Source organism: Protopterus annectens, chromosome 1.part2, assembly GCF_019279795.1.
Source record: "Protopterus annectens isolate FY-2018-M chromosome 1.part2, PAN1.0, whole genome shotgun sequence".
NCBI lineage: Eukaryota > Metazoa > Chordata > Ceratodontiformes > Protopteridae > Protopterus > Protopterus annectens.
The window spans coordinates 215,105,494-215,128,126 of NC_056727.1; the positions used below are offsets into that span (position 1 = coordinate 215,105,494).

At 39.0% G+C, this 22,633-nt stretch overlaps 1 protein-coding gene across 1 annotated transcript in view; it reads left to right on the forward strand.

The window, feature by feature from the left end:
• The window catches only part of LOC122788674, a 341,452-nt gene that overhangs the window by 250,968 nt on the left and 67,851 nt on the right, over nt 1-22,633 (forward strand). The window contains exon 7 of the mRNA XM_044055573.1: nt 21,934-22,073. Coding sequence (XP_043911508.1) covers nt 21,934-22,073 — 140 coding nt within the window. The remainder of the gene's footprint in view (nt 1-21,933; nt 22,074-22,633) is intronic.

Sequence of the window (22,633 nt, forward strand, 5' to 3'; positions counted from 1 at the left end):
GGGGGAAATAAGGGAGTGAAGTTTGCACCGAACCTATCAGCCAGCAGGTTGGCTAAGGCAACAGAATCAGTGAAAGTGGTGCCATTAAGTACTAGTTCGGAACAAACTTGGGCTTTGCCATGGAGGTTCCTAATGTAACTGAAGAAGGACTTGCGGTTTCCCTTCAATTCATAATTGGCTTTGGAGGTTTTCACTAGTGATCTAATTTGCTTGTTGAGGCAGAGGAGGGAGTTTTCCAATTTGGAATTTATTTCTTTTTACCCTTGGACAACAGTTTCTTCCTTTTGTTGTAAAGCCTGTTGATAGAAGATGTCCACCAGACAGGTTTGTTTTCCCTTGAGGAGCAGCTTTAGTTCTGTTGGGTATAGCTGAGCCCATGCAGTTGTACAGGTGCTTGTATACTGCACTGGTGTACTGTTCAGCGTAGTTGTCTGCATCCTTTGAGGGGTCGGTGGTGTGAAGCTACTGATACCCTCCCTTAGGAGGTTGTAGTCACCTTCTGAGATGTTTTTTAGCCTGGTTATGGCTGGGGAGGGATTGGGTCGGAAAGAAACTTCAAATGAGACAGACCGATGATCTGATCAGTGAAGAACATGCTCTGGGAGTGGTGCAGCAGTCACCCATGTTGGTGAGACCCAAGTCCAATATGTTATCTCCCCTTGTGTCCCATATGAATGACTGGCTTTACCTCTCCGTAAATGATTTCAAACCAAAAGATTAATGGGCAGCATCAATGCTTTAGCCAATTATTTATCCAGACAAATATTTCTAGCCTAAAATAAGCTGTTACACAGAGCAAGAAACATTTTGTTTCATTTAGTTTTTGTAGTTTTGAGATAAGTTTGCAGCTACATAAATCAGATTTACAGATCAGATTTCTTTTGGATTACACTCAGCAATTAAGTCAAAGGCTTACTTTGCTAAATGAACAAGATCATTGTGGTTGCAGGAATAATATATGACTATTTGGTTAACCAGAGGGTAGTACAGGCAAAGAAAGGATAGGCTTCCTCTGAATCCCTACAGCGCTGTAATTAGACCAAGATAAAAAAAAAACTGCACTGATAGGACTCATTGCTGTCTTGATCCAAAACCATGAGCTGCTATAATATCTGTAAAGAATTTCTTAGCCTTTTTTGACAGTCAGTCTTATGAGATGCCTTGTCATTGTCTCATTTTATACTGCGTGGGCCAAAGAATAAAAATGAATAAGGAGTACTCCAATGCAGTTAAAGAGATGAGGAGGCAGGGCTGGTCTGTTATTGCCATTTTTTAACACAGACATTCAATATAGCTGCTTTATATCTATATAACTTGACAGTATTTTTGTGGGGTGTCCTTCAATATTTATATGCTTGGAAGAATCAGTGGAAGGCCTGGATACCAGGTGTTATTATAGCAATAACCCACGCCTGGGTGTGAGTAATGCTGGATTTACCCACGGTTTGTGTGGTTTGGTCATGAGGGCGAAGCCCGAGTGACCAAACAAAGCCAACCGTGGGTAAATCCAGCATTACCCACACCCAGAAGTGGGTTATTGCTATTATACAATGACATTATTTAAGAAAAAAAATAATTAATTTTCTTAAATAATGGCATTGTATAATGCCTCCTTGCTGCCCTTCTGCAGCTATCTGGTATTCTGAGGCAGTTCTGATGTACTGCGCATGCATATGCCTATGCAGTACATCAGAGCTGTGGGCAAAAGCAACGGAGAAAGCAAGATCTCCATTGCTTTTTACAAACTGTTTCACTATGTTAAATGGGTTTAACATAGCGAGACAGCTTTAAAAAAAGCAACGGAGCTGTTGCTTTTTTTAAAGCTGTCTCGCTATGTTAAACTCATTTAACATAGCAAAACAGTTTGTAAAAAGAAACTGTTTCACTATGTTAAATGGGTTTAACATAGCGAAACAGTTTGTAAAAAGCAACGGAGAAAGCAAGATCTCCGTTGCTTTTTACAAACTGTTTCACTATATTAAATGAGTTTAACATAGCGAGACAGCATTAAAAAGCTTTTTTTTTTTTGTTCCGCTCGCCATGTTCTCATTTAATAACATAGCGAGACAGTGTGAAGCAACGGAGATCTTGCGTTCTCCGTTGCTGTAAAAAAAAAAAGAGTTATAGTAATGGAAAAAGTCCAGGCAACCGGACCTTTTTCCATTACTATAACTCTGATTTACAACGTGCACGCTGACCAATCAGCGTGCACGTTTTTTGAATATTAATGGGGGTCGTTGTATAATAGATACCAACTAGAGGAAAATGGAAAACTCAGCAAGATGAAATGGACCACCAAACCATCACATACTATTCTAACTCTCTGGATGCTGCTGGTGAGGGTGTAATATTAAAGGGCCATCTTTTGGAAATGCTGATTGATGAGCATGATGTTTCACCCCATGGTTTGCTGATTTGCTTGCTCTCCAACTAGCTATGGCTAGATTACTGCTGGACTAGATTTATGTCTTTTTATTCTGTGATAGATTACTGTCCTTTATTGCAGCCTTTGGTGTCAAAACATGCAGCAGTAGCTATCTCTTGCAGATGTTTATGGGTGCTGCAAAATCTCTGTATTTTTACCAAATATCTGAAATGTGCTTCAGTTTAAAGGACAACTTAAAAGCATGTGAACCGTTTACAGGGTATGCTTTTACCTTAAACAACTGAATTATTTTGTAAGTCTAACCTCTAGCATAGACTTAATAGCACAGTTATGGGGGGCTGTGGCTAGATGGGGAGCTGAGTTGGATTTTTACCATATTTTACCACAACCATTAAATGCTTGAAGTTTGCCCCTATTGTTATGAGCTCGTCACACTTTTTTTGCCTCAAGATTTGGAACAAGGCAAACTGAAATATGGGTGTTGCTTGCTACGGAACACATTTTGCCTCCTTCCGTCATTTTATTGTACCCCCACTCATGTTTAGAAAAGTATAATTGCCAGTGGTTTATTCAGACTTTGGCTGACAGCCGCACATTTTCCGTGGCTGGTTTTGAAAACATCCCATATTCAGTGTGTGCCCCCTTTATGCCTCTTTACTTCACTAGTTCCTTTGCTGCCCACTGAAGCATTCGAACCGCAGCACTTGTGGTTGATGTGCTCACGAGATGCAGAATCAAAGGCTACACCCTTGGCTCTCTCATACTAATAAATAGATACATTACAGTTTACAAATACCCCTGCTTCTGTCTAAGTGCACAACAGTTTTATAATAGGCTGCTTGGGCTTCAGAAGCTTAGGCAAATAGTTAATAGGGGCACAACCTTTATATATGCGGTCAGGATTTTTAAGAATGATGCAGAATTGATGGTCTTTGTATATTAGCTTATCAGTCAACATTGATACAGGTAATAGATAACAGAGGATGTCTAATTTGTGATATGCTAAGTAGGACACCAGCCACATACTGTGTGGGACTTTTTCTTGTTATACTGAAGGCATACTCTTTGGTCTCCAATTTCTGGTTGAATGGATGAAACAAATCACTATACTTTATATCACTGTATGAGAAATAAGATTAAAATCATGCTTTCTAAAGCTTATTCAAACCAACAAAATGGGCATTGTTCAGGAGGAAACAGGCAATGCGCAACATTTTGAGGGTTGCCCAATTAACAGATAAAAATATGCCAAGTTGGAGAAAACTGTCATTAGGCCGTAAGAATACATTTAACCTGGTGAACTAACCCCACTTATTGCGGGTGCCTAGGAAATGCAGTCTCCCAGGCCTACTCCTTATTAGATAATTGGCTTACAATCAGCTAAGATGTTGGGACACTATTTATCACTTAGATTTTTTTTTTAAAAAAGTTGTAAAGTCAGCAGGGTTGTCCCTGTCTCCCTCATAATCTGTCTCAGCACTATAAGCCCTTATCAGTGCACTGAGAGTTACCTTCAGGTGACTCAGGTAACTGCGACGATTATAAACCAATAGGAGAAATACTTCCAACTGCAGAAAATGTTGTTAATATATTACAAAGAAAAAGAAACTTGCTACTGTTCCTAAAATATGGCAAGTGCTGCAGGAGTTAGGAGAGATGTCTGCTTATAAAATTAAAATATCTAATCTGCTTATTGTAACCCAGACCATACATCTCCCTCCCTTCAAATTATAATCTAAAAGGAAAGGGAGAATGTGAAATTTTAAATTCCTTGGAATTCAACTGTCACTGGAAGTCCCAAGAACATGTGATGTCAATGTACAGATCGTCCAGGATATCATAGAACCCAAGGTTAGAAACACGAGACCTACGCCTCTAAACGGAATAAAGGATAATGCAAGTTACAATAATTATATATCCCAAAATATCAAATATCCTACAAGATTTAATGTATTGAACAAAGTGATATTATATTCTATCATCCATTGATATTCTTATTGCTAACTATAAATTAAATAATCACAATCAACCTAGCCAGTGTAGCAATTGATATCCCACCTGGAAACAACATCCCTACCCTCGAACACTTTCTCTCCTGGGCATCAGAAAACATCTCTTATGAGACTATCGTCCTAGGTGATGTCAGTATTAACTGGAACTTCCTTAATTCCTTCTCTACCTGCTCTACCAATACAAGCATCAATCCCTTTGGATTCTCTCACCTCATCACCTCTCCCACCCATATCAATAAACATACAAATAACAGCACTACCCTTGACTGGATCCTCATCTCTAACCCAAATCTATATCACAATGGTATCACAATACCACCACTCTACCTGACTCCCTGAGTGACCATCTCCCTACCCACGTGTTACGACAATCACCTCATCTGCTAAAACCTCACCATTACAAAGACTGCCATAATCTCTCTAATTTCTGCCTAGATATCTTCATAATTTTCTTTCCTCTATGAACTGGTCCTTTCTCTACACCCTCCATCGCAATCAGGATGTCTCCAAATTAAACACCACCTTCCTGAATATCCTTGGAAAATAAGAAAAAAAAAAAAAACTTTGCTCCATGGTTAACCCAATCTACCCATAAACTAATGCTTAAATGGGACAGCACCTGGAAAACCTGGAAAAAACCTGCCATCGCCATCTCCAAACCTATAGAGAACTTCGGAACCTAACCAAGAAACAAGCTGATCTGGACAAAAAGCAATGCTATCAAAAAAACACTACATAAACCCAATTCCAACACAAAAAAGTTTTGGAATAGTATTAACAAGCTCTTACATCCAGGCAACCCTTCTACCCCCAGCCCCTGTCCTAACAGCTCACCAACAAACACTGCCTCCTTTCTTAATTCCTTCTTCGACTCTATAAAAAAGTTAACTAAACTTGACAACACCTCCCTCTCCCCTACTGATCCCCTTCCCTCTACCAGTTCTAGCCAGTTTTGTCTTAAACCTGTCCTTATTGCATATATCAAATCTCTTCTTACCAAACAGAAAACCTGCTCCCCCTTTGCTGACAGCTTACCTCCTGTATTCCTTAAACTTCCAGCTAACTCTGCTGCACATCCAGTCTCCATATTAGTAAACAGGTCAATTCAAGAGAACACAGTCTCTGACATCTGGAAAAAATCCTATGTCATACCTCTCCACAAAGGTGGCAATTCAGCTGAACTAACCAACTACAGACCTATCACCACAATATCCCCCTTATCCAAAATTCTAGAAAAATGTATTCATAATCAGATTCTCAAACACATCATACAAGACAACCTAACTCCCACCCAACATGGTTTCCATCCTCACCACAGCACCTCTACAGGTCTCCTTTCATTACAAAGAATATTACCAAAGCATGGAACAATAAACTAGTCTCATGCCTCTTCCTTGACCTATCTAAAGCCTTTGACACTGTTTCCCATTCCCTACTGCTATCAAAACATTCTTCCCTCAAACTCTGCTCTTCGACTATACCATGGTTCTCCAGTTATCTCTCCAACAGATTCCAATCCATCAGAAGAACTTTCTGTCTCCTCATCCTTCCTCTTACTCCAAATAGGTGTCACCCAAGGGTCAATCCTTGGACCTTTCCTTTTTAATATGTTTACAAATAACCTACACACTTCCTTACCAAACTCCTCACTAATACAGTACACAGATGACAGTACACAGTACACAGATGACTCCACTATTATCTTGTGCTCTGATAACCTTCCCCACATCCTTGCTCTTATTCAAGATTTCCTCCTTTCAGTCCAAAAATGGTTGGCCAATAATCAATTACTTCTTAATCCTAAAAAACAAAAAACTTTTACTCTTCCTCCCCAAATCACTACAGCAGCATAAAGAATACCTTCACTGTGTCTACTCTTAATAATACACTTATCTCTGTTGAACCACATTCTAAACTTCTGGGAGTAAACATAGATGACCAACTAAAGTTTGACATACATATTCAGCAAGCCATCAAAAAAACCCACCAAAAACTTGGTCTCATACAGAAATAAAAAATACCTCACTATTAACGCCAAATGTTCTGTAGCACAGACTTTCCTTCTGCCAACCTTACTCTGTGCAGCCCCTATTCTCACCAATATTCAATTACCACTACTCCTGCCTAAACTACTCCCTGTTCTCTCCCCCTTCCCTCTCAGCTCTCACAGTTTACCACAACTACTCATTTAGGGTCTTTATGATATTGTACCAACCTTGAAATTCTCGCTGATGGTAATGTTAGATAGAATCTAACTTTTTATATTATATTTTATCTACTTAACATGTACCATGGCTGTTTAAACCCTCAGTATTACTCTTGTATTCTAACATGTTCAGTTATAAGTTGTATTCTGTTTATCATGTGTATAAACACTTGTATGTTAATATTGTATGATGGTTTGTTTTTGTATTTGTTTATCTGTGGAGCTTTTCTCCTCAGGTCTCTGCTGAAAAAGGGCTATGCAGCCCAGTCAGACTAACCTAGATAACAGATGTCAAATAAATAAATAAATAAATATATTATATTTTGATTTTATCAAGGTAAAGGCTATAGCTATAATGCTAAGCATAATGGGATATAACTTTTCCCTGCCTGAAACTGGGACATCATGCATGTTTTCTACTGCTGGCATTAAATTGGTGGCAAGAAGCCACAAAAGAAGCCATGAAAGTTATTGCAGCCTAGCAGTTGTTAATTATCAAAGCTATGATGTGCCTTAGCATCTATGTGTTCCTTGCAACAGTCTATGGGATTTCCGACTAACCTGTTATAAGCCATGCAATTTGAACCACAGGATGTTTTAACAGAAAAATGTTTCTGAGGAAAACATATATAATTTATTTATTTACTGCTTTTGTTTACTGGGAAAGTCCGACTGGTCATAACTTCCATTTTCAGCAGAGGGCGTGGTAGAAATTCTCCATTTTACAAAATGAGTAGAAGGCAATTATACAAGGTATATAATGTAATAAATATACACACATAGATAAGTAATGATATGACACAATCAAAAAATAATAAATGTACATACATATAGTAAATGTACATACATAGAATAGTAAATGTACATACATAGAACTGTAATGATATGACAGTTGATGAAAACAGGACTGTTACATGAAGAATATAGTAAAAATATTAGTTAATATCAAGCTTATTATAAGAGTTCAGTTAAATGGAATCACCTAGTAACATAATAGATACTGAGCAGGTAAAGTGAAGTAATTATAGGATGAAGATGGTTATAAATTATGAATGAGTACCAAAGAGGTCCAGGTAATAGGGAGAGAGGTAGGTGTGGAGAGGGGAACATGGTAGTAAGACAGTTAGAGATTGTGAAGATGTACCTGTATTATGATGTATTATCACCAACTACATTAAAGGGTGGTGACAGTAAGGGTTTGGAGATTATCCAGGAACATCACATGTACAGAACTAGCAACACCTTAGCTAAGTTTTAAATGATTTTAAGGAGTGCTCTTGTCATATTGCTAAATGGACAGAGAATAGAGATTTGCCAGCAGAATTGTTGGGTTTAGATACATATAACAGGTTTTTGTCCAATGAAGTTAGAAATGGATGGACAGTTGTTAGGTTTATACACAGTGTTATGGATTTGCGGAAGTTGTGAGCAGGTTAGATATGTGGGAATTCCAGATACTGTAATTCCTTTATAGGAGTGCAGTGGTGCACTCTGTTTGGAAGGCTGGCAGGGAATTGTCCTATTTTGTATTAACATTGCTCAAGTTTGTTTAGCAAAGTTACTTGGATGTTGTTAAGGATGGGAGCACAATACATCAGAGTACACAAGAGGAGGGAAGATACAATTTGTTTTCTTACAGGGTTTGGTTCTATAGATAGAATGTAGTTTTTGATGTAATTCTTTCACTATATTTTGGATGTGTGTGTGTCAAATATTAGGGTCTCATCTACACAGATGCCTAGCAGTTTAGTATGTGTAACAAGTTCGATTTTTGTTTTGTTGGATGAGGTAATGGAGAAGGAGGTTTTGTTGACTGTAAGCTGTTTGGGTGTAAATAAGATTAATTTGGATTTACTTAGGTTAAGGAATAGCTGAGCAGATGTCAGCCAGGATTCTATAGAGGAGAAGGACCACTGGGTAAGTTGTTGTAATTTATTGATGTTTTTTGTGATGCAGATAACTGTGGCAGCATCTGTATATTGTACTAGGGATGCAGTTGTAAAGGCTTTATGTAGGTCATTGATGATGTTAAAAAGAATGGGTCCTAAAGCTGCTCCTTGTGGCACACCGACTGGGAAGGAGAAGAATGACAAGACGTCTTTTTCACACCTGAAAGCATAAGCTCTGTTTGGGGGGTATTTACAGAACCATGATATAGCAATGGTATGGAGTTCTAGATTATGAAGTCTGTGTGGGAGAAGGAGTGAAAGACTGTGTCAAAGGCATTGGATAAATCAAAGAAGATGGCCGACACTAGGTTTCCATCATTCCTCTTTATGTTTACTGTATTGGTGAAACTAAGGAAAACAGTAGAGGTAATGTGGTTGTGTGTGGTGGGGGGGGGGGGTGGAAGCCATGCTGAGATGGAGACAGGAGGTTAATTTGTGTGAGGTAATGTAAGAGTTGCGACTGGATGTATTTTTTCGAGTATTTTTGACAGAGAGAGAGAGAGGATGGCAATGGGCCTATAGTTTGGCATTTCAGCTGAATGCCCTCCTTTGGGGAGTGGAAGAATGTGGCTTTTTTCCAGAGGGTAGAGACATAAGCTTCACTGATGGAGCAGTTTATTAGAATTGAAATGGAATAATCTATTGCTTCTTCAGCCATCTTAATACCAGGGGGCTAAGGTGGTGGGTTTCAATTTAAGTAATATTGTTTATGTAAGTAGTGGGGACTGGTTGGAAGGAAAAGTTATCAAGAAGAAAGGTAGGTGGTCCTGCTGTCTGGTTGCTGGTATAAGGGAAATTTTGATGTAGTGATGAGGCTGACTGAATGAAATAAGAGTTGAAAGTATAAGCACAGCTGTTGGACTTGTTGTCAGTGTTTAGTGTAGGAGATGGTTCAATGGTGTAGCTGGGACTGAGTAGCTGGTTTATAGAGGGCCAGAATGTTTTGGGATTTTTGTAGTTTTTATGTTGAAGGTCAGTGTGGTATGTTTTTTTTTAATCTAACTTAATTTAAGTTTTGTTTCTGAGCTCTCTGAATTTTGGAGATTTGCTAGTGTTTCACTGGACAGCCATGTATTCCAGGCTCTCTCTCTTAAGTCTTATAAAGTGTTTTGTATTTCAACACAACCAGGCGACAGGTTTACCCCTAACTATCTTTTTTTCTGAGTGTAGCAAGTTCATTTAGGATATTCAAGAAAGTAGAATTAAAAAGAGCTACTGTATCATCTAGTGGAATGCATTTTAGAGCATTCCAGTTATATAGTTTTAGACTGGAGATACAGCAATCTTTGTTGAAATGTGTGAGGTTACATGCTATGCTCAAATGTAGGTACTGTTGAATATTAATTTGCTTTCTTATTACATAGTTAGGGTGATGATCACTTAGGCTATCTGGAAAGGTACCCGAGGTAAAGATTTTATGTGGCATAAAACTAAGAAGCTAGCCAATTAATGTTCCCTTAGTGTTGTTTACACTAGAACAGGTGAGAGTGGTGACTAGATGTGTAGAGTTCAAAGAAGTTTATTTTTTTTGGTTAGGTGAGTCAAAGGACAGACAGAGAAAGAGAGAGACATTTTAATTTTAAAACCACCCAGTATGTATTTTTCTTTGGAGATGTTGGATTAGACCCAGCAGAAGTCTTCTGAAGAAGAGAGATTATTACCAGGTGAAAATAAGTACCTATGACGGATGTCTTGTTTTGGCTGAGTTTGAGGGTAGATATGAGAATTTCTGCCTTACCAAATTGTGGAGGATTTAGTGATGAAGGGGAAAGCTGCAGATAATTTTTGTATAGTATTGCAAGTCCACCTGTCATTGTATTTTGTCTGTTTGCTCGTAGCATGTCATAGTTTGTGTTTGAATTTCATTATCTTTTGTTTCTTTTTTAGCCAGGTTTCAGTAATATACTCTATCTGGAGAATGCAGGTTAAGCCAGGCATGGAACTATGTATTTTACTGAAGATGTTCCTAATGTTTATATGTTCATAGCTTCATATGTTCATTGGAGGTTACTAGGCTAATAACCCAAGGGCCTTTAGTAACCTAGTTGTGTAAAAAACCTGTGTATCCTAATTAACCAAAGTTAGATGTTCATTGTTAGCAGAACATTTTGATGACCAACACGGGCTACCCCTGTACATCTGTAATGATAAGGGAACAGGTAGTGTTATATTCTATAAGCAGTGTGGGGTTTGTGGGGGTTGAAGAGTTAAAGGGTTGTGGGTATGTAGCCGGTCCATGGTTTGGATGTACGTTGACACTGAGGTTTTGTTTGGGGGCGATATGTTAGTTGCAGGTTAAGTATTTAACTTTTAATTTTAGTTTATGTATTATGGAGTTGTGTAAGTGTAGGCTCTGATTCAAGAAGTGTGTGGTATTGTGAGAGTATAAGGTGGATGTTATCTTGGTTGAATTAAGGGTTGAGTATGCTGTAGCATGTTGGATAGTACAGCTAGGATGACGGTGATGGGTTGTGTGGTATTGGGAGAGTATAAAGTGGGTGTTACAATGGGTGAATTACGGGCTGAGTATACTGCAGCATGTTGGACAGTACAACTAGGATGATGGTGATGGGCTGTGTTGTTTTGTGACAGCATACGGTGGATGCTATTTTGCCTAAATTAAGGGCTTTATATGCTGCAGCATGGATGATGGTGATGAGTTGTGTGGTATTGTGAGAGTATAAGGTGGATGTTATCTTGGTTGAATTAAGGGTTGAGTATGCTGCAGCATGTTGGATAATACAGCTGGGAAGATGGTGATGAGTTGTGTGGTATTGTGAGAGTATAAGGTGAGTGTTACCTTGGTTGAATTAAGGGTTGAGTATGCTACTGCATGTTGGATAGTACAGCCAGGATGACGGTGATGGGATGTGTGGTATTGGGAGAATATAAGGTGGGTGCTGTCTTGAATCAGTTATTTATTTTTATTTATTTATTTTACATTTGTTGACCAGGAAAGTCTGACTGGACACATGTCCATTTTCAGTGGAGGCTCAGGGAGAAAAGCTCCATTTTGGTACATGATCAAGTTCATAAGAACAGTGATATTTACATACAAATCAAGGAAACTAACATTAATAAATAAAAGATAGTATATAGTACATACTCATAGTAAGATATACATTTCAGAGCTATCACATTTTTAAAAAATGCAGTACTTTGCAGACTTATACATACAATACATGCAGTACTATGCAGACTTATAGATACAATATGTTAAGGTCACACTTGGAACACAAAACAGGGTGAGTAACTAGACTCGACAGATGAATTTGTTAAGAGTTATTGCTTGTTTGCCTGTCTTTACCTGGGGTGAGACAGGAGGATAGCCAGTTGTTCATGAGGTGCACTTTTAGGAGTTTTTTAAATTGTGTAGTTGAATTATTGGATGTTAGGGGGCAGATAGGGCGTTCCAGAGTTTAGAATTGAAGTAGCTAAAGAGAGACTTTCCTGCCTCATTGTTATTTTTCTGGGAGGTTTAGGGTACTAGATCTCAAGGTTCTTGTTGTGGTGTGAGGATGTATAAGATGTTGGAGTGCAAGGTTTTGTCTGATTAGTAGTATAACTTGTGTGCTAGTGACAACTGATTGAGTTGAAGTAGTAGAGGGAGCTCCAACCAGTTTAGCTTTTTGAGAGAACCACAGTGTTGTGTTCTATATGAAGATTCTGTAGCAAATCTAGCTATCTTATTGTAGCAGGATTCTAGTTTGTGTAGGTCGGGTTTACGAAGGTTAGTTAGTACTGGGGATGCATAGAGGAGGACAGATAGCAGATGTGCCCTGGCTATTGTGGTTTTAGATTGCTTTGAGAGAAATTGCGTGTTATGATAGAGCAGTCCAAGTTTGTTGTGAACTTTCTTGATCGTTTGGGCAATGTGCAAGTCGAATCTTAGATGGTTGTCTATTTCAACACCTAAAAGTTTGGTTGGGGTAATCACAGTTTTGTTATTAGAGATTATAGTAAAGTTATCTGTTTGAGTGTAAAATCTATAACAGCTGAAGAGGAGTAATGTTGGTTTAGTTGGGTTAAGAAAAAGCTGGTGGTTACTGAACCAGGTTTCAGCTAGTGTATTTGGGAGTGGAGGTGATCTAGTGTGGGGGCAGCACATATGATAGTGATGTTGTCTGTGTATTGAATAACTGAGGCCTTTGGTGTGGATGATTAGAGTTGAGTGGTTAATAGAGAGAAGAGTAATGGGCCTAGGATGGAGCCTTCAGGGACTCCTAAGGATACTGTCAGTAGAGAGGATAGTTGGTTCTGCCATTTTACAGCCTGCTGATGACCAGATAGATAGTTTGTAAACAATGTGATAGAGGAGATACTGAGGTTTATGGTAGAGAGTGAATGGAGACGTTTATTGCGGTTTACCATATTGAAAGCTTTAGATAAGTCTAAAAATATGGCTGAGTATGCTGCAGCATGTTGGATACTACAACTAAGATGATGGTGATGGGTTCTGTGATATTGTGAGAGTATAAGGTGGATGTTATCTTGGGTGAATTAAGGGTTGAGTATGCTGCAGCATGTTGGACAGTACAGATAGGATGATAGCGATGGGTTGTGTGGTATTGGGAAAGTACAAGGTGGATGTTATCTTGGATGAATTAAGGGTTGAGTATGCTACAGCATGTTGGATAGTACAGCTAGGATAATGGCGATGGGATGCGTGATATTGCGAGAGTATAAGGTGGGTGTTATCTTCAGTGAATTAAGGGTTGAGTATGTTGCAGCATGTCAGATAGTACAGATAAGATGACGGCAATAGGTTGTGTGGTATTCAGTGAGTATAAAGTTGATGTTATCTTGGGTGAATTAAGGGTCGAGTATGCTGCAGCATGTTGGATAGTACAGCTAGGATGATGGTGATGAGTTGTGTGGTATTGGGAGAGTATAAGGTGAGTGTTTTCTTGGCTGTATTAAGGGGTGAGTATGCTGCAGCATGTTGGATAGTACAGCTAGGATGATGGTGATGGGTTGTGTGTTACTGGAAGAGTATAAGGTGGGTGTTACCTTGGGTGAATTAAGGGATGAGTATGCTGCAGCATGTTGGATACTGCAACTAGGATGATGGGTTGTGTGGTATTTGAAAAGTATAACATGAATGTTCAAAATAAAACAAAATGATGACCAAGAAGGCAAAATAATAACTCATGGATCGGTGCTACCACAACAAGCTGAAGTTTAATCCACAAGCACGAAAGCAATTCACAATAACGTTTCACAATACACAGTACGTTTTCGTTTGTCCTACTTCATCAGATGTGGGCTGAATTAAGACGGACCAATAGGGGTCAAGGTAATCGTAGAGAGTATAAGAGTAAGTAGTGCTTATGGTTTAATAGTGCTAACTTGTAAGATTACTTATTTGGACCAGTGATAGTATGTACACTGTAGATTATTTAATTGTGATTTTATATATATTTAAACATTTATTTTAAATACAAAATACTTTATAAAATTTTTTTAAAACACATTTTATGATAGATATGTTTCAGGGTAAGTGGAGATTCATTATTTATTGCTATTCCTCTCCTGGCCACTAGATGGTATTAGATGAACTGTTTGTATCCTGTAATAGTAACACAAGTATTCCTGACAAGTTTTCTATTTTATTTTAATAGGTTCATAGGTTCATAGGTTCATACTAGGCTATCTGCCCGAGGGCATTTACAAGCCTAGCCCATCGTTTTGTGGCTTACGCCACCCCTTTTGTATGGGGAACTATACCCATTATTTTGCTGTGCCTCTGTCTAGCAGTGACACTGAGGTAATCCCTGGGGTATATCTGCGATCTCCCATCCATTGGTCAAGATTTCTCTTGAACAAGGCCAGCGAGGTGCTCTGCCTCACATGTACTGGGATTTTGTTCCACAGCATAGGGAGTCTTTGGGTGATGAATCTATCCCTCCAGCACGTCCTATTAATAGCCGTGTCGAGGTTTAAGTCTCCGCCCTTGTGGCTCTGATGGATCTAGATTTTTTGAGGTGAAGCATATTCATCAAATCTGGGTTTGACATGGCCTTGTATGTTAGGCAAAGGTCACCTCTGAGCAAGCGTGGCGACTGAATAGAGCTGGAGTTCTTTCAGTCGGGCAGCATAGGATAGATTTTTGAGACCCTTTATCCTTTTGGTGAGGAACTTTTGTGGCCTCTCCAGCTGCTGCAAGTGTCGGGTCAGATACATTCCGAATGGGGCATTGTACTCAATCATTGGTCTGATGAGTGATGAGTAAAGGGAGACTATAACCTCCCTTGATCTAGATGAGAATCCCTTCATGATAAGGTGGGCAATGTAGAAGGTCTTCCTAACTACTTTAGCTACATGGGTGTCGAATGACAGACTACTATCAACCTGGGTCCCCAGGTCCCTGATAACTTCTTCTGTGCTCAGTGGATTGCCACCTATTTGGTAGCTAGGGGTAACCTTGTTTTTCCCGAAGGGTATGACTATGCATTTTTGGCATTTAACTTTAGGCCGTGGCTCTGGCACCAGTTATCCGTTTCTGTGAGACCCTTCTGAAGGATATCTGTGTCAGATGTGTTTTCTACTATGGCCCAGTTTGCAGTCATCTGCAAACTTTGTCAGCCATAACCCTCCTGTGTTTGCTTGTACTTGGAAAAGTAGATGCCAAACAAGAGTGGGCCCAGGACTGAGCCCTGTGGGACACCACTTGTGACAGGCTTTGAGTCTGACATGGCGCCAGCAACTCTGACCCTGTGGGTTCTGTCACTCAGCCAGTTTGCAACCCATCTTGTGATGTATGGGTTAACATTTAAGCTGATGAGTTTTTCAATGATACCCGAGTGGGGTATTGTATCGAAGGCCTTAGCCAGATCGAGGTAGGCTGTATGGACTGCCTTTCCCTCATCAATGGCTTTGGTGACTGTTTGAAAAAGTCAACCAAGTTTAAAAGGCATGATCTGCCTTTGACAAAGCCAAACTGGGTTGGATCCAAAGTCTGCAAATTCCCTATGTCTTTATTTATGAGGTCCATTATGATCCTTTCCATGGCTTTGCAGATAAGGCTTGTCAAGCTAATGGGCGGTAATTTCCAGGGTCGGTGGAGGCATCGCCTTTGTGAAGTGGGACCACAGTTGCAGTGCGCCACTCCTGGAGTGCGTATCCAGAGGTAAGACTTTGATTAAACAGCTGTCCTAGCTGTGGGTTTAATTCCTCATTGAGTTCGTGGAGCACACAGCCGGGGACACCATCAGGTCCCATGGATGCTGTGTTTTTTGCTTTGGAGAGAGCAGTTCTCACTTGCGCGCTGGAGATGTTTGGGGGGCTGCAATCGTTTGGTATAGATATCTCTCCTTTTGGGAAGTTTGCACTGAACCTGTCAGCCAGTATGTTGGCAATGTCTGTAGGATCAGTAATCTTCACATCATTTTGAACTAGTTCAGAGCATATCTGGGAGTTTCCTCCTAGGTTTCTAACATAGCTAAAGAAGGCCTTATGATTGTCTTTTGAGTCTTTAGCTATTTTTCTCTCGAAATTTGCTTTGGATGATTTTATGAGAGCTCTTAGTTTTTACTTATAGTGATCAAGGGTGTCTTACCTTTTAAGGATTTTGCTCTATCTTGTAGTAGCTTCCTCCTTTTGTTGTAGAGTTTGTTTATGGCTGGGGTCCACCAGACTGGACGCTTGCCTTTGGTACAAAGAGTCTTTGTTTTGCTTGGGATTGCCTTATCCATGCAGTCCTGCAGGTGCTGGTAGAAGGCATTTGTAAGTGATTCAGCGGCTTGAGTACTGTTTTCCGCCGGCTCGGGGGCCTTAAAGGAGACCACACTAGTCTTTAGAAGTGTGAAGTCGGCTTTTGAGAAGTTCTTTACTGTGGTATTTTTTATTTCAGGTGGGGTTGGGATGAGGACCTCCAGCGAGATTAGTTTGTGATCTGATCTCACCAGTGAGGGGTATACTTCCGGTGTTGAACATTGTGCTCCCATGTTCGTGATGATGAGATCAAGTATGTTATCTCCTCTTGTGGGAATGGTGACTAGTTGTTCCATGGCATTTGAGTTTATGAATTCCAGGAACTTTTGGGCTAGGGTGTTTGGGCTTGAGTAGTGTTCCCAGTCTATATTTGGGTAATTGAAGTCACCTAGTATGATGGTGTTTGGTGATACATTTATCCCCTCTAGTGTTTTCAGGAAGGCCATGTGAGGTTCCTGAGTTTGTGAGGGTGGCCTGTAACATGCTACAATTTGGAGAGCAGTCTTGCCTACGGTTAATTGCACCTGGATGGTCTCCGATGCATCATGCGTTGCCACCAGTCTTGAGGTGTGGGTGTCCTTGATGAATATGGATACCCCCCCTCCTTTCTTGGTATTTTCCTGATTTTGGGGCCGGAACGCATGATATGAGGTAAAACCTGATAGCGCTGGGGTGCTCTCAGGAGCCTTGAACCAGGTTTCTGTCACAGCACAGACATCGATGTTCTCCATACTGAGAAGGGCCTCGAGTGCGTGCATTTTGAGATTTAGACTTCTGGCATTGAGCAGCATTACCCTTAGTTTTTTTCCTTTTTGTGTTCTAGGGTGGTAGGTTTAGAATTTGAGCCTTGCCTAAAAAGGCACTATGGGGTGGCAAGAGCCTTTGCCAATATCTGGAATCCCAGGGTGACAGGTGCAAGCCGTCCCTTGCGAAGCAGCGTGGCTTGTCCAGCATGTCATCCCAGGCAGACAGATACTGGATCCCCTTTGAATGACACCAGTGTTTAAGCCAATTGTTAAAGCTGATCATCTTATCTCTGTATTGTGGCATCATTCTTGGTGAAGGTAGGATACTGCTCAAGGTCAGGGTCATACCTGCCTGGGCTACATAATCAGAGAGCTCCTCAATGTCTCTTTTCATGTAGTCCAAGGAGGTACGTCTCAGGTCGTTTACACCAGCGTGGACAATGACTGAGTCATATTTGTACCTGCTAATCTATTTATTCATTTTATTCTATCAAAATTGGATGCATTTTTTAAATGTGAAGTGCGTTCATGATAGGATTACATAAGTAAGTAATGTTATGTTCACGCAATTTCATTTAATTTTAAAACAAGTTAAAATACATTAAACACATTTTTAACTGTTGGTAAAAAGTATAAAAGCCTTTTTGCAAGTACAAGTTGATTGCTTCGTAAATGTGATTGGTTAATTAGGATAATAACATACAGCATAAAAGGTTTTAGTTTTGTGTCAGCCCACATCTGATGAAGTAGGACAAACGAAAACGTACTGTGTATTGTGAGACGTTATTGGGAATTGCTTTTATGCTTGTGGATTAAACTTCAGCTTGTTGTGGTAGCACCGGTCCATGCTTTATTGTTTTGCCTTCTTGGTCATCATTTTGTTTTATTTTTGGTTATTTGTCAGTGTGGTGACCTGGTGAACATTATAACATGAATGTTATCTTCAGTGAATTAAGGGTTGAGTATGTTGCAGCATGTTGGAGAGTACTGTTGGGATAATGGCGATGGGTTGTGTGGTATTGGGAGAATATGAGGTGTGTGTTATCTTGGGTGAATTAAGGGCAGAGTATGCTGCAGCATGTTGGATAGTACAGCTAGGATGATGGTGATGAGTTGTGTGGAAGTGTTAGGTAAAGTTGTTATGTGGGTGAGTAGCAGGAGAAGTGATAGAGTCAGCATGGAGACTGGTATCATGGTGGTTAGTTGTAGGATGACATTTTGACAAGTTTAGGGATAGAAGAGGGAGTGTAATTCTCAAAGATCTATTGTCCATAAATATGCATGAGGTGGACGTAACTTAAACGGAAAACAGTAACAGAGCCAAGCTCGAACAACATTCTTAACTCATTCACTCCAATGGAGTTCAGGAAGTTTGCACTGTAACTTCAAATGGGAGGAGCCTAAGCCTTTGACAGATATATAAGTGAAGTATAATGCAGAAACAAATTATTTCCTCACATTTCAAACAAATGTTCATATCTCTGGAACCATAGGGATTATGAAAGAAATATAAATGGCAAACCATTCAGCACAAACTATTTTTATAGTGGTAGTATTCTTTAGGTTCTAGGTCTTAAACCAAATTTTATAAGTCATAGTAAACACAAGTGACTATTACATTTGTAATATTTTGTAAACAACTTACAATTTCTCAGTAACCACTCAAGTTACATATATACATACTGTTAGCAGCATTTTATTCATCTGACTGAGAGCTTTCATATGAGGCTAAGGAGTTTTACCTGTGTTACGTAGTTGTTTTAATATTTAGAAAAATATGGAAATTATATCTATATTGATTAATATCATAAAAAACATGTAATATCTATTTACCTGCACTAGAGAGAGGTCAAATATTAATGCAGTTGAGTTTGGCACTGTGTAAGCTTTACATGAAATCTTTTAAAACCTTGTACATTGCATGGTTTTGGAATTATTGATGCAAATATGAACAACCAATATTTGATGCTCGTAAGCGTCAATAGAAATTAACTGAAGATACACCTGGAGCATCACTCGGATGTAATGAGTTAATGTAATCTGTAAATTTAACTGAAAATAAGAAACTCTTATTACTCTGTTACTCTGTTTTCTTAGTTACGCCCACCTCATGCATATTTATGGGCAATAGAACTTTAAGAATTTCACTTCCATCATGTGTAAAGGGTTTGAACTGTGATTTTGAATGGACAAGATTATTTTGATTTGCTTTCTTACACTATTTAAACTTTGTAATCTGCACAGATTATTTATTCTGATGAAGTTCTTAAATAAAGAATGAAAGCACACTCAATCCCAGGTTCTACTTGCTGCGTTCTTTCTTTTTGTGTTATACCTAGTTTTATTTATGTTTTACAGATGCCTTTGGAAGTTTTTTGTTATTTGATATATATATATATATAAATATATATATATATATATATATATATATACATATATATATATATATATATATATATATATATATATATCTATATATACATCTATACACACACACACACACACACACACACACACACACATATATATATATATATATATATATATATATACACACACACACACACACACACACACACATATATATATATATATATATATAAATATATACACACACACACACACACATGCACACACACACACACACAAACACACACACACACACAGATGGGTCTACTTAAAAATATCAAAACACCACATAATTGAAGATGAATTAATCGAGATGACAAGTAAAACCCTCCAAAGTGGGGTACTACATCTCCCCACAGCCCCCTAGCTAAATATACCAACTCCAAGATCGCACTACAGTTGGGAAAGGGCAATGTTCACCATGGTGGCTGAGTGGTCCTTTTCTCGGGGTGTGTTTTCAATGATTTGGGTGTTTGATGTTTTAAGGTTTCTAACTAACTAAATGATCACAGTTTATCTGTAAGCTGTAAAACAATCGTTTTATTAGTATAACTAATAAGCAAGGAAATAATTACATCTATAAAATCCTGAGAGTGTGAAAGTGTTTCTTTTATTTAAAAATGATTCTTATTGATTAAAAAAACAGTAATATGTAAAACCAAGTTCGCTTGACACCTGCTGTTCTTACCATTGCATATTTTGGGGGCAGTAATGAGTATGATGGAGTTAAGAGGTTATGTGCCCTTCTGCTTTCAAGGCAGCTCAGTCCTGTGAGGTACAGTGATGGCTGTTAGCATAAATGGTGATTTGGCACCATGAGGCCTAACGCAGGAATAGACATTGTAGATGGAGGCTGTACCATTACAGCATGCAGTTAAGTAGTCAGATCCTCCAAAAGAGGTCTACCTCAAAGGCTATGGTAACTTGGATTCCCAACTGCACATCCCTCAGTACACAAGTAAGACTATGCTTGAGAGTGTTTAAAAAATGCTATGAAATCAGAATAGATAGCAAACTGAGTTGGTTCCATGGTGTACAGGTATAAATTCCTGTCTGTGACCGAGTTGACCTGTGTTCAGTTAAGGGTCTGAGCACTGGTGAAATTAACAAGGACAGATGGCCATACTAATCCTGGTAGGAAAAGTAAATGTTTCAGGTCATGTGAGACCATGATATCCATCAAAAGAAGGGTGGCAGACACAAAACCAGACCTAGGGTGTGTGTGATTGCTTATACAGTCCACTAAGCCACTTTACCTTCATCACTGATATGTGGAAGTATACACCCACATAGGTCACACTTCCCCATACAGGAAGCGTGGTTAAGCCATATGTAAGAAATGCCCAATGATTGTCTGGATGATGGCCCCTGTGGTCAGTTCTCAAAGAGAGAGGAACAAACGGTCTGGTCAGGAAGTGGGAGAGTTGATTGTCAGTAGGAAGTGAGAGAGAAAAGGCATTTTAAAAATAATGGACAACCTGAAGTACAAAGAGATGGAGTTGCCAGTAGTTGGAATAGTTATGACACCAATGCAAAACTTGAAAATATAGACAAGCAAGGCATGCTAACAGTGACAACACCAGAAATAAAAATGCTTCATAACACTTTAGTTTATATTCAATGCCATGAACTTTGCACTTCCCACCTAAAAGCAAGAGCTTGATAATTGTAAGGTTGTCCTCTTTGTACTTTTGAATAAAATAAACACTAGAAATAAACAGACACACATTCATCTACCTTTGCATCTGCCACAGAAAACAGCAGAGCCACAGATAAATCATCAGCTCCTTCAATACACACAGGTAACAAACACTGTGAATAAATACATTCATCTGTATAATTTAAACTATGGACTTGGAATTCTGAGACTATTTCTTATTACTTTGAAAGTATATATTCCACAAGCTGCTAGAACAAACTATGTTGTGTTTAATCCAATTCTAAAGTTTAGTAAGGCTGTACTTATTCACAAAAACCTCACCAAGACAGTGCTGGATACCAGAAAACTCAAAGTACCAAAAGCTCCAAAACTTGCATAACATTTCTTTTATTAAAAGTAACACGAACAATCCAAAGAGTTAAGCGCTTTCATTCCAGTAGGAATGAGCAGCACCGTCTTGGTGAGGTTTTTGTGAATTACTGGTTTGTCGTTGCTTACTACTGAAGGCTGTACGTATCACTGCCATGGAAATGCAAACTTGACACTCTTCCTCAGGCTGAAAACTGCACTAACACATAAATAAATGACAGAATGGCAGTGGGATGTGTCACTCCTTCTATCCTTACATCATGACTGGGCATTTAGTCATCTGAAACAGAGTGATAACAATCACAGACAGCCTCCTTGCATGGAGGAGAATAATTGCTATAGAATCTTTTACTGCTGGTTGGATGCTTGGGGAGGGAGGTTATAAACTCAAAGAGACAGGAATGAAAGAAATAAAATCTGTAATACCTATTTGTCTACATCCCAAGATAAAGATAATAACACAGTTTAATTTCTATCTTGCAGGTTCTATCTAGAAAACTTTCTGCTGGATAAATATGTACGTTACACTCTGACAGTATATCCAGTTATAATAACAGCACTGACTGGGATCCTGTACCGAAACTATAGCCTTACGTCTAAAACCCAGATTTATATTTATTCAGGTAATGCTCCATTTTCTTAAAAGCTACACAGTAATTTGCTTCCAAAGCCTACATTGTTAATATTCTTTTTAAATGCTAGCCATTTTATATATTTATTTTTTTTGTGCATGTATGTGTTTATTTGTTTGGTTTAAAGTGTAAACGTTGATTTAATTGCTGCTCACTAAAGCAGAAATGTATTATTGTACTGCTTGTTTGTTTCACTTCTTTACATACTAGTTCACTGTTTTCAGGAAGCATAAGGGTTGACTCCTCACATAATCCTCTGTAGTTGCTATGACAACCCATAGTACATATAAACTGTTGTTAATAACTATGGTGTTCCTCTTAATGTCAGAAATATAGTTTTGTTTACAGTTGGCCCACCATTATTGGGAGTCTGTACTGTAGCAGTACCCAACATGCAACTGGTCATCTAGGAATGTATAGTAGTCTGGGTCTTATATGAAAGTTCAACAGGGGGCTCAAACTAAACAGCTAGCAGCCAACCCATTTGATGATGAGGTGGGTGAAGCTTATGGGACAAGTGCTTAAGATGGAGAATCCAGGTAGAGGCCTAT